The sequence below is a fragment of the Pieris brassicae genome, chromosome 12 (genome assembly GCF_905147105.1).
Source record: "Pieris brassicae chromosome 12, ilPieBrab1.1, whole genome shotgun sequence".
Classification (NCBI taxonomy): Eukaryota; Metazoa; Arthropoda; class Insecta; order Lepidoptera; family Pieridae; genus Pieris; species Pieris brassicae.
Window position 1 is genome coordinate 3,943,406 of NC_059676.1, and position 14,001 is coordinate 3,957,406.

Sequence of the window (14,001 nt, forward strand, 5' to 3'; positions counted from 1 at the left end):
ATGTTTTCGTTATAATCTCTTTAGGTCTGGGCCTCAGATTTCTGTATCTGTCATGATTATTTGTCAATCTAATCGGCAAGTAGATGATTAGCCTCCTGTATCTCATATTTTATAATAATGAATTATAATCTATATGCTCTTAATTAAAGGGTTGTATGTTTAATACAGAATGCATATTTTTTTAATGGAAAAGTAGGTGATCTGACGTTGAATGTTGTGACTGGGGTCTTGCTATGGGTTTCTTACGTATACAGATACCCGCTAACATCTTGAACTTGTCCTTGCTTGCGCAGAAGCGATTTTCATAGCAGGAGAGTGACGTGTCGATCGCGTATTTGGTAAATCAGTTGACGTTTGTGTCCTGCGCTGTGTACGATGCGAAAACTTTCCCCCACTCCCTTGTTTAATGCTCAAGAAGTTTGCCGGTAGTATCTGTACCTTCACCTTACCAGCAAGTGTTGATTACGCAAATTAAAAAAATGGACATCCGGGGTTTAAACGCTGCGATCTTAGGCTCGAGGCTCATCAATGACTTAGCGTATTCGTAATCTTAGTGACGCTCATAGAAATTTCTGATATATTACATATATATATATCCCATATATATGGGAGGTTCATCCAATTAGGACGTAAAGCACAAAGTATTGAAGAAACATTTTAAAAATCTTTCCTCTCCTACACTAAACGATTCCCATCTCTAGACTAACATTTCACAGTAATTTTCTTTAGAGACATAATATTCATTTATTTTAAATATATATTTCATGACTTAATCTACCTTGACACTATATGAAACAAACGAGTTAAACAAAGCCGTTATCTGGAACCTGAATGAAATGACAATAGCGATCTCTTGGAGGTAACTGTGTAACATAACATCATCTCAAGTTCTGCCGCGTATTAGTCGATCAGTGTAATAAAAAGTACTTTTGTTAATAATAATTTAAATACAAAATTTATCTTACGATTGCTCAATTGTGTCTTATCTAAAGACCTATTACAACGCAAATACGAAACAACGTAATATTCCTCGAAATTATTAACGCTTACTTTAATAAGAATTACACTGGTTTAAAATTAAAAACTCAATTGCTTTATGCCTCCCAAAAAGTTAATGACCACTAATTATTGCAAGACGTAATACGTATGTCGCAGCCAACTAGCTTAATAAGGCGTTGTCTAGCCTTTGAACTAAACAGCACCGTTTAACTAGCGGCCTGACAGATATTCAGCCGTAGCGTTTGTAACAACATTTAATAAACTGGCTGGCTAATGCTTAGGTCATTCGTACGATAGTGACTGTGTGACAGGAATAAAAAATATGAAACATCTGACACAAAAAAAAAATCTTTACACTTTAAATTGCTAGAGCCAGGCACAGCTTAATTCACATTAATATAGTCACTACACTTTTCTACTTCATTAAACTTTGGAAAACACCATCAATGTTGTGGTTGGCCAAGGCCATATTGTCAGTTTGAAGAAAGTAATAAAACGTCATCAAGTCAAGTCTAGCTGTTTGATCAACTGGCTGAACACCATCCAGGCCGCCAGTTGAACGGCGCTGTTTAGTTAAAAGGCTAGGCTGTTCATTGAACGGATTATTAAGCTACGACATGTATATAATTTAACTCACATATTATATATATAAAACATTTTACAGTTGTGAAGTATTTTGACAATATTTAACTTAATTATCTTGAGATTTTTTTTATCTACGTTTTTCGTATTATACGTATAAACAAAGATGAATGTATGTAAGAAAGAAATAAAATAGATTAAAATTATCTGGCGACGTATAGCATAATCTTGTTTGTTTCAATTTATCTAAATCTGAGAGTATAATGAAGTGAGGTGTATAATTCGCTACACGGGTATATAGGCAAAGTTTTCTTGCAATTAATACCGTTAACCACTATAGGTTTTGAGGTTAACAGAGAGAAAGAAAATCAACGTATTGTGATTCACGCCTAAGATTCACGACGATCAAAGATTTTTAGGAACTGAATCAATAAACATTATCATGGATAGGAAAAGGAACTAAATTTTTACAAATTTGTATGACAGTGACAAATTATGGCAGTATTTTTGTCTTTGGTTAAACTAACTCTATATTTACTTATAAACTATTTACATATCTTAATTTAATTATGTTAGTTTTACGACCGCAGTCAACTATTTACAAATGACTAGATGCACTCATCGTTTCTGTCTAGATAACTAGATATATTTACATTTATAGATACTATTTATGAATAAGAATAATTGATTTTTTTAATTTTACAGGTGCGCCTCTAAGATATTATCAACTGAATTTAAATTACACGCCAAAACATGTGCTCTAATGAGTTTTTGTACATGTTTTTTTGTTAAATACGATAATATAGTGTCCGGCAAATAATTTGGTCAGCTTCGTAAGTTGTCGTTTTAAGGATATTCCTTCTAGAAATACTTACTACGTATTAAAATGCGCTTATCTCCTGGACAATTTGTTTGCCGAGACTTTTTGCCGAGTTTAATTTGAGAGAGAGACGACTAATTTGGTCAAAATTCGTTGTATTATTTGGAATAATTTTGTCAACGTATTTATTTCGGTAATAAAGTATAAATTTTTCATAAAATTGAAACAATTAGTAATTGAAACTCTACTGCTTAATTTAACACACTAATTATTATACGTAAATGCGTTACAAATACAAGATTAAGCTAAGAATTTACACTTCACTGTAATTTAATTATTTACGTGTTTTATTTATTTCTATACTATTCATGGTTATTTCTTTTATGATAAATGTTTATTGAATGTGGGACGCTAGGCCTAAGGCTTAATAGACATTCGTTATAATTACGAATAATGGATAAGATTCCAATTCTCGACTCTGAATCTTATCCTAAATAATTTATTTTGTTAAGTAGTCAACGCATTTTTACACTTGTCCCTTATCTTAGCTTAGCTTTAGTTAATGTCAACAATGAAATTTAAACGAGCGTATTAAGGAACTTTGTTATTCTATTGTTCATGTAAACGTACATTACAAAATGTAGATATACATATTATTTTCTCTAATTGCCTTGCTACTAATTTTATTCAATCTGTAATGTATTTGATTTAGTACGTAGACTTCTAAAGTTACCACAAAATAAATGATAACTTCCGGCTCCGAAATTAGTAAGCACTTTATTAAGACACGGATTCTAAATTTAAAATTTTAACATTATCGTGTCGTCTTGTACCACGCCCTTCCCGTAAACATCTGATTGAAATGCACCGACGGGCGTGGACCCGTTTCAGGTACACAGTCCGGAATTATCCACTAGCGATCTGGCCAGAACATCGGCCGCCGCTATATCACTCACTTTACCTTCAAAATGTCCTCTCACGTGGAACATAAACTCGGCTTTTCCCGCGAATTCCTGCCGACACATTAGACACAAGTGATGTGCTTGTGTATGCTGCCTCTCTGGTGCATAGTGTGTATGACCATGCGTGAAATAGGTCCCGCCACTATTCTCATTAACCACTGTAGCTGTAGACACTGATGCCGAGGCTATGCCGTGCCCATTTAATATCTGTTGATTCTGGTTATGATGGTGCAACAACTGAAGTTTTTCCTGGTTCGTTAGATGAACTTTTTCTTGTTGCTGAAATATAAGATATCTAATGAGTAAAAGTCAAGGTGGAATCAACAGACATGTCCGTGGGTATCCGAGGTTGGAAACGAACTTTCTTGTCAAACATAGTGCTCTATACTATGATAAAATAAAAATAAATCAGTGGCGCTACAACCTTTTTTAGGTCTGGGCCTCAGATTTCTGAATCTGTTTCATGATCATTCGTCAATCTAATAGGCAAGTAGGTGATAAGCCTCCTGAGACACGCCGTCGACTTTTTGGGTCTAAGGCCGGTTTCCTCACGATGTTTTCCTTAACCGTTGGCGCAAAGATAAACTACGGACATAGACTGAAAGTCCATTGGAGCACAGCTGAGGATCGAATCTACGACCTCAGGAATGAGAATCGCACGCTGAAGCTGCAAGGCCAACACTGATCTATACTAAATAAGAACTTAGGAATAAAATAAAAGCAAAGGCCCGTTTAAAATACAATAAGGCAATAATAGTATTTATTATTTTTTGTAACCTTTATTGTCAAGAGGCAAAACAATTAAAGACCAATATAATGAATAGTATGTATTTTTCTAATTAGCTCAGCACGCCAGACATGAATTTTCGAAGAACTTTGTCGGTTCTCGCTGAGTTGTTCTGCCACATTTTCAAGCTTTGACCGTGCTGATATAGTATAACTTAATTTTCCCTAGAGAAAGAAATATCAACAGACATTGACCGTCATAGTGATCAATTATATTGAGGAAATTATTATGAATGTTATAAATTATTTGTCCTTTAAATTGACTGTAATTAGAAATAGGATGAGTACGCAACAATGTTGGAGAATTATACGAATTTTTAAATTGCTGTATCGTGCAAGAAATCAAGGAAATCATAATAGGAAAAAAATATATTTATTTATAAATTAAATGGTACCTGATGTTGTGTCGCCTGCATCTTATCCTGTAAGAGCTTGTTGTCTGGTAAATGTGATTTTGCATGAGCAGTCCACTCTTCTCTAGTAGCAAAAAGTCTGCCACAAAGTTCACAGGACCAAGATACTACCATGCCGGCTGTGGCAGCCGCTACGGCGGCGCTGGCCGCGCTTGTGTGGACTAGATTTGTATTCTGAAATATTACAACAATTCTAAACAATTATAATTCAAAATAATTTAAAACTTTATATAATAATATGGATCTAATTGTACACAAAATATGAAGAAAATAACACATTTTTTGACAATTGACATGCGGAGCCTGGGTGATTTGCCAGGATTATAAAGATATAAAAATGTAAAGAAACATCTGAAAATGTTTAATTACTTTGTAAAACTACTGACTGAAAGAAAGATTTAAAAAAAGAAGAGAAGTCATGCCAACATTTATATTAGATGATTTTCTACTGAACGTAAATTTCTCCATGCCATGAATTCTCATTGGGATTTACCGTAAAGTTGTGTCCAGGTACCTGGCAGACCTGTATAGGCTGCTGATGGGAATGTTGTTGCTGTTGCTGTTGCTGCTGTTGTTGTTGCTGCTGCTGTTGTTGTTGCTGTTGTTGCTGCTGTTGAGCTACAGCAGCAGCTGCAATTTCAGCTTGGCTAGGTTTTGTATCTTCTTGCTTAGTTAATTGAGGCTTTACGTCATCTAACTTTAAAGCTGTAAACGAAACCATAAATGAACATACACCGATAAATAACATGAAGAGGATTGGTATTTTTGTCACATCTACTTACGCGGTATAGTTATAGTTCGTTTACCTAGTGGAGCTATATTGGACGGCGTTATGTGCTTTAGTTTATTCATGTGAAGTACCAGCTTGTCCCTTCTCGCAAACGCTTTATTACACACTTCGCAAACGTATGGTTTTTCACCTATAATATAGTAATTAACTGTTAGTTACCTACATTATAACTTTACCCAAATGTATTGTTATGTATATTACCTGTGTGTATTCTCATGTGTATTGTTAATTTGTCTTTACGAGCCAAACCTTTTCCACATACTGTACATTCAAATGCTTTGCTACCTAAAACGATCACATAGAACATTAGTCTCTAGGGTTGGTGCAAATATAAGGATGTAAAAATCATGAATATAATTTAGAATTTTACTTTCACTCGTTGAACTTGTAGGTTTGATTGCGGGGTGTTTTCTCACAACAGACGATCCTTGTAATGCTTTAAGTCGAGTTCCAGGGTGCATAGATCCACCTTCGGTATATGGTTCCGTAAATGGTATTAAATTTGGTCTTGGAATTGTATTTGTTACTTCCGGCGACCTGTAGACGATGTCGTAACTAAAAGCGTCTATTAATTATAATATATAATGGAGAGCTAAATAATGATTAAGCAATATTCTATATAAATGGCTTTACATTACAAAAAAAATTATTTAATTTACACTAAGCCTTTGATATTAAGTTATAAAGTTCTTTCATTAAAGAGTAACTTACTCAGTGGTAAAGCCATAATTAAATAAGCATGTGTATGTAATGATATGAATATCTTTACCAATTTCCAAGGCTTTGTAGAACACGAACTCCTCCTTCAAATCCCATTCCGACATCATCTGGTACTGTAAATGTAGAATCTGGGCCACCGGTACTGGAGCTCACTTGTGGTACTTTTATTGGAGAATTTATAGTGGTATAATGATGTTGTGTGGAGCTAACTGTTGGTGGTGATGGATGACCCGGATGAGTACTAGCACTTTGTGCTTGTTGTTGTTGCTGTTGTTGTTGTTGCTGCTGTTGTTGTTGCTGCTGTTGTTGTTGTTGCTGTTGTTGTTGCTGTGAATAATAAGCTATGTTTAGAGTATAATTAATTAAATCATATTTATTGTTGTAAATGTTATATGGGAGAAAATAAATAAAGAAATAAAAATACAAAAATTAAATCATATTCGTCATTTAGAAGCACTTGATGGGAATTTACAAGGTAGTAAATTTTATCAAATTAATAACGCTTTAAAAGATATAGTAAGTATAATTTTATTAACTTAATTTAAAAACTATGCGTTGTATATTAGCAATGGAAAACGTTGTACGATTTTATTAATGTTAGTATTTCTTTGGCCAGGTTCAAATCTTTCTAACAGTCAGCAACGAATAAAGTTTAAACATAAGTTGTACATAGCAAGTAAAAATAAAATATCTTATAATGTTTGTAGTTGTGTTCGCCCCGTTCATATGTTATTTTCTCCGAAAAATCTTCCCATTTAAAAAATATAAAATCATGTTTAGAAAATAGTTACCTGCATTTCTTGATGGTGTCGATTGCTATTTGTTGTGGCATTTTGTTGCTGATGCTGTTGGTGCTGCTGCTGCTGCTGTTGTTGGTGCTGCTGCTGTTGTTGTTGCTGCTGTTGTTGTTGTTGCTGCTGTTGCTGTTGCTGCTGTTGTTGCTCACGGCGAGCGGCAGCAGCAGCTTGCGCCATATGCTGTTGAACTGCTACATGTGCTTCTAAATATGCCGTTTTTTGTGCTTCTGTCATTTTATCCATATTAACGGTGCCATCCTAAAACAAATAGTTAAGAACGTTGAATTTTTTTTTAAGTCACCTCATGTGTACTAATTAAATAAATTATCAAAAACATCATTAAAACATGCAAACCGCGAGTAGATTATTAAGATGAATTGCACAATTATTCACTGTATGTTGTCCAGCATGCTGAATGCTTTGTATTAAAACAATATTGAAACTATTTCTTCAAATAAAAACTATCAATATATTATAATAGGCCTTATGATTACAATAATCAAAACCATTTCTAATTTATATATACAGAAAAACAATAATTCAATTGCTTAATCTCTCGGAACTAGTAAGTATTTTGTCTTTCCCTTTTTGGATTGCGATACTTTTCTTTTTTTATAGAAAAGATAAATAACGTGTTGAAAATATCTTGCAATACAGCTCCCGTCATAAATTTGAATGTATATTTAATATAACTTTCCAAATACGTCATATTTGGAAAGTTAAAATATATACATAAATACAACGTTATTGATAAATATCCATCATAGAATATAAAATCATAGTTTCACTTTTATCATTGCATTGCAAAACCCCCACAACTTTTTTATTTCCGCCTACGCACCTTCCTACCCGCCACCTAACGTCTTTGATGCGTTCGGAGGGACCACCCTCAGTGCATTCACCCCAGAAAGTGAGAACAACCCCCTGCCTACTTTCATTCCATGACACGATTGAACACCCTACGTTTAATTGCCTAAATTCGGCAAGGGATGGGTTCAATGCACTCCTAGAAAATAGGGAAACGGCTTCAAATGTTTTGTTGTCAAGGAAATTATGGAACTGTATAGAAAATTAATGAAAAATTTGTCTAGACACTGTCAATGTTATTACATATATAAATTTAAAAATTACGTAGGATATTTTTTATACTGCATTGGTGTAAGATAGATTGAAGTATAGTGTTGTCTTTTGTTAAAATAGCTTTTACACATTAAGAAAAACACTTTTTGAACGGATTAAAGCTATGTATTATTATTAAAAACTTATAATTATTTATGGTCACGGTGACCACGCTCGCTGAAAAGCACGCGAAACGGCGGAAAAAAATTTAGAATTATGTAAATAATTATAAATTTTTAATAATAATACATAGCTTTAATCCGTTCAAAAAGTGTTTTTCTTAGATTGAAGTAATGTGAATGTTTTAGTAATGATGTTTTAGAATTCTGAGGCTAATGTTTAATTGAGGTTGTCAAGTATAATAATGTCTATATTTTGTCAGGTTTTATTGAATCAAATAGCATAAATATTGATTCGTTTATTCGCTCACTTCTATATCTAAACAGGTAGGAACCTAAGATGGATAGGCAAGTTACCGAATTCAAAAGTAAAGATTTGTCTTGTCAATCAAAACACGCCAAAATAAACTTCTTTCATCGATATAATCACAAATTTACGATGATTATACGCTTAGATAGGTTTTTTATTTACGTTTAAAAGTTGGAATAATTTCGTATTTATATAAAGAACTTTTAAATAAACATTTTTTATTCGTGTAAGTTAAAATATTATTAAATTAAATTATATTTTTTGTGAATACACAAAGTTTTTATATGATCCTGACAATATCTCTCCTCAACACGTATTTTTGTAGTATAAACTTCCCTTTATATTATGCAAAACGCTGCCTACGCATATTCATAAGTATCTCATTATGAAGGACACTCTACCGATCAGGATTCGCAAATCCTTTGTTTAGGGGTCCACCCTTCATAGATATGAAAGGGGGCGAATCTGGCCCTTATCAATCTCGCACTGATTAAAAGCAAACTACCCCAAGGGTCTGCATATGCCGCCGTGGCCGAAGGCGCGCCACGTGATTTTAAGTGTTTTCCCCTATTAATTAAAACTAGCATTTTTGCGTATATTACTCCGCCTTTTCATACAAAAAACCCCGCGAATTCACAACCGCGCAAAGTACGTTGAACCATATATACAATTATATCAATATCCGTTAACGTCAGTAAATTAATGTAAAAAATAAAATACTTATACAAAATAGCAATGTTATTCCAAATTTAAATAAAACTACGTTAACGTACCTGTATAACGTAATTGTTTACATGTGCGGCGTTTCGAATGCTCTCAGTAATCTTACTCACCTAAATCAAAGGCAATATAAAAGACCTAAATATAAAAATATACGAACCCAAATAAGGAAATCACTATACTCGTACGCTGTTGCAGCCATGTTCACTTATAACTTAACATTTATACGATGTTTATTTATTAAGGAAATGCACTACGGTTTAAACATGTTGGCCCCAAGACGGCCACCCTCGTTGCTTTCTAAGTGGTAAGTGTAGGTTGCCCTTTGCAACGGTCGACTGCACTTACTCTACACATTTTGTGTGAGCCCCCTCGGATCCCTAAAATCTTAACTTTCTTTGCAGCTACGGCATCTACGGCGTAGACTTTCTCGTAATTGATCGCTACAGTAAAGTTTTATAAGTCAATTGCTTTTTGATAACGAAAATGTTAGATACCTTTAATAGGTATGTTATTAACAAATTTAGGTCCATATAGATTCTATCTAATCACCTATAAATGCACTAAACACAAAATCACCTTGCTTAAGAATATAATGTATTAAATAAACCAGTTCTAAATAAATCTATAATAAATGAAACAGGCTGCTTAACATCTACCCGCTTACCGTATACAATCTTAAAATACGACTAAAGGACTGGTTCCTGAACATACCCTACGCAGGTTCTCAAATCTTACACATTGAAACTGTACTTAAAATGAATAAACATATTTTATTATTATAATACTTCTTTTAGTTCATTAAATTCAGTGATGACAACAATACTGAAACATTTTCTACGAAGCGTCATGAATAAACATCGCTGAGCTAACCAAGAAAAACCTTAAGCCTCATTAAATATTCAAAAGTGTAAGTTAAAAGTTCAAGGGAACTGCAGCTTTGTTACTCTAACGAGTAATACATATTTAATTTACATTGTTACGCTGAGTATAGAGCGCGAGACATTGAAATCTAATCCAACTTCAACTATGTATTAATCATGAACGTGACCTAGATGTTTGAGAAATAAAGAATTATAAAAGACGAGTGAGTAAACGGGTTTATGTCAAAGCATTATTACATCATAATAAAAGTATAATATAGCTAATAAGGTTCTTTTACAAAGTAGATGTCAAAACGCGGAATCTATTTAGCACGACCTTCGCTGATACAGTCATATTTATTTTTGATCTCCATTTAGGAGTATGGAAGCGCAGTGCAAGTGATGCTCAGGGGTGCTCCGGACCCCGTCGGGTGGCGGGAGGCCGTAGTAGGAATATCCTTCACCCGCTAGGTCAGGGTTAAATGTGCCCCCGAGCCGGCTGCCTTCGACCTTCGAGCCGATGCGTATATTGCACCGCCTGCATACCACCCAACCCAACGCGTTTAATATCAGATTAGTAAAACGTTCCAAGTTTAACAATATAACAATGTGCCGTTACTAAACTTAGCCGAATCAAAACGCGCCTAAAATGTATCGTAGAAATATACCGTATCGACCGACTCAGTTATATTTAGCCGTAATAAGATACAAAAGTCAATAAAGACAAAACATTCTGGACATGCGTAGCAACAGTAAACGAAATCGTATCGCTGTTTCGGAAAACCTTACGACTGCCGTATTAAACTAGATAGTCTATTTCTCTTAAAGACAAGAGGAGTGTAGTCAATAAAGAGTCGTAATGTGTTTTTATTGAGTTCGAAATCGTTTGTCTTTGTTAGTCTGACTCTGTGACGGTAATGTAGTTTGTAAAGGTTATGATATAGGGTTGAAATTTGGTTATTTGACGCTTGGGTGGTAGTTGGGTCGATAAGCGCCGGGTGCTGTAGATCGATAGAGGGGCGACCGTGCATTACTGCGTGCCGGCACACGCCATAACAAGCTACAGGAATTCTTTGGGCCGACAATGCTTCAACATCAATGCAGTCTAATTTATCGATGTTTCGCATTTTATCTTAATGCAAAGAGTTACTGTCTTTGAGCTTTTGAAATGGGAATCTCTTTGTCGAAAGAATTCTCAATGTAAAGTGATGATTGAAGTAAGCTTCAAAGGGATTTTTTAATTTGTCTGAAAGTTTGAAATTAATGAAAAAAGAAGAAGCTTCATTTGAATTTTTATATATTCTCGATGGTTTAGGTTATAAAAGATATAGTTTTCAATATAGTTCAGTTGCTTTTTAGCTATTCCGTTTTTTATTCGCGTGTCATTTGTCTTTTAAAGGCGCGTAAATCAATATCTCAAATGTAATCAATCGGTAGCTCGATTCTTATCGAACTTTTTACTTAGTTGATAACAGTATCGATCGGGTAGTTAATAAGTCTGATGCTCGCGGTACAACGGTTTTTATTTATAGAATAATAACGAAGTCTTTACATTTCAGTATTTCGTAATAATCTAGCCATTTATAGCGGTTTTAACTGTGTTAATTTAATACTTTTATCTTTATTTAGACTATATTAAAAGTATGATATTTTCTTAGACATTATTTGAAATTAAATGATGTCAAGGACAATTTGGTTCAAAATTAATTGAATGGTAATGCAATATTTATTTGGATAATATCATATCCTTAGAAAAATCTTGGAAACAATAAATTGTTAGAACAAAACTGATAACTAAATTTTTCTAATTCAAACGTTTTTAGAAGATTGAAAGAAAATTTGTTAATATTTTTTATGCCATACCTGAAAGTTGATAGTCGATGTGACGATCCTCATAGACTCAGCATAATTCCTCAGCACGGAATCCGTGTTGAGACAACTTTGCCGCCATTCGTAGAGTTGTTCCAGCCTCGTGACACACCTTTCGCAAATCTTCTTCGGCAAAAAGTCATCTTTCGATATCTGCTAAAGATTCGTTACTATTAAATTAACAGACATATATATAATATACATATATACACTTTTATTTAAGCTCTATGATAGTTATACTAAAACTTATTGTAGTAGTCATAAATCAGAGCTTTTAAGATGTTTAAGAAAAGGAGTAGCGAAGTTTAAAAAAGTAATTCCTTAAAATGTGTGAATAATATTAATTTCAGTATACTATTGAACAAAGTTCATTTGATACAAAATTGGCGTTCAGCTTTCGTTCAATGTGTGACAATTTCACAGTGTATTTAAGTTAGTGAACTAAAACTTAATTGCAAACGCTGGGAATTTCGTAGTTAACAATAAGTTTTAGAGAAAAAAGTTTTTTTTTTAATTTATAATACGTAGTTGTATCAAATATTTAATTCACAATAATTATAATTGTATTTAACAATAAGAGAGAGACTCAAAGACAAAAAAATGTAAACATATAACAATCATAAACAAAATTTAAAATGTATGTTACAGCTTAAGATTGTTTCTCATAAAGTATGAATTATACAACAAATTGTAATTTCCCTCGGGATCAAACATGTCTCTAGTATATTAAAATTTAATTATTTTCCTTCATTAAAACCGTTGCGTAAACTCCCTTGTTTGCGTAGAATACGTAATTTAATAAAAAGTTCTATATCGAAATTCTATGTATGTAATATCGTTTCAATCTACTTAGGGGCATATATAACTCACACCCAGTTGGCATTTACACTATTATTGTTATCTTAAAAGTAATTGTAAAATATAAATAAAACATACAACACAAGTAGGTAAATTATTTCAGTATTGACGATTCACCCAAGATTATTGAGCTGTACCAAAGTCTATAACAATAGAGGTATATAAAGTATATAAATGATAAAGATTAAGTTTCAGACGCGTTTTACATTTTACCCTTAACCAAAGTAAATATTGCGAAATGGAATAGATTAAAGCGCATTAAATATTTAAATCATTTGTATGTATTATCCTTAACAGATATGAGTGATTATTAATATTTATATGAATAAAATTTTAAAATATACTTATTATTTTTATAAAAAAAATTGCAAGGTGATATCAACAGGTATGAAGGACGTATCTATCACTTCTAAGCTCTTTATCGTAGCAACGTAGCGCGCAGGCGCCTACGAGCGAGGTAACCGCACTCGACGCTCTACGGCCGTCTCTACATAAAGTAGTGCCGTTCTAAAATCACAATCCTTTATTATGCTACGATTTAAGCTGGTCAAGTTGTATGGGAATGCTTTTATATTAGAAAATGGTTAGTTTAAAGTGGTATTTAGGTGCCTGGTACTCACCATAGTGGGTAGACAAGTGCGAAGTTTGAATAGTATCTGCCTCTGCTCAGCCTCCTTGTCGAAGATGTGGAGACGAGGTCCGCTCTTGAGCGAGCAGAGGCGGCAGAGGTCCGTGAACGCGGTGAAGTTGAGGTCCTCGGGCTCGGTCATCGCGAAGCACCGGATGAGGAGGTCGAGGAGGCAGGAGTTGTCCATGAATGCGGTGGTAGCGACGGGTGGCGGGAGTTAGCTCATCGCTCGGGGAGGCGTCACGCCGCCACTGCGTTCGGGGGGCACTGGGCCCGGCGCCCGGCGCGCCCCCCCCTCGCCCGTCGACCCCTCACACCCCTCTCCCGGTAGCGGGGAAAATGCGTGTTTTTCCCCGTTTCACGTCTGCAATTGATAATTGTATTGATTATGACATCTTAATTCAGAGGTGGACCAAATAGCTTTAAAATAGGTCAACTAAACTTAGAGTTGATCATGACTGTCGATTTAGTTTAATTGAATCCATTATCATTAGCAAACTATCACGTAAATGATATTAAGATGAAATCAATAAAGATTTATGTTAAATAAATTAAGATATTTAAGATAATTAGATAAATGAGAATTAACAAACTCAAAACATTTATGTAGAAATCTAATGAGAAAAACATTATAAAGTGATTTTTT

At 34.0% G+C, this 14,001-nt stretch overlaps 1 protein-coding gene across 2 annotated transcripts; it reads right to left on the reverse strand.

The window, feature by feature from the left end:
- Window positions 1–1,771: 1,771 nt before the first annotated feature.
- LOC123717221 (mediator of RNA polymerase II transcription subunit 15) lies at window positions 1,772–13,593 on the reverse strand. Of its 2 annotated transcripts, none has more exons than XM_045673109.1 (10): window positions 13,348–13,593; window positions 11,864–12,025; window positions 6,864–7,127; window positions 6,122–6,399; window positions 5,723–5,907; window positions 5,554–5,637; window positions 5,369–5,482; window positions 5,056–5,267; window positions 4,545–4,736; window positions 1,772–3,642 (listed from the first exon to the last, which is right to left on the reverse strand). In XM_045673109.1, the coding sequence occupies exons 1-10, from the start codon at window positions 13,540–13,542 to the stop codon at window positions 3,289–3,291; spliced, it is 2,040 nt and encodes a 679-aa protein (XP_045529065.1). In that variant the 5' UTR covers window positions 13,543–13,593; the 3' UTR covers window positions 1,772–3,288. The 2 variants fall into 2 exon arrangements, with proteins under 2 accessions (XP_045529065.1, XP_045529064.1); XM_045673108.1 differs by having other exon boundaries at window positions 5,345–5,482.
- Between the last annotated feature and the right edge of the window lie 408 nt (window positions 13,594–14,001).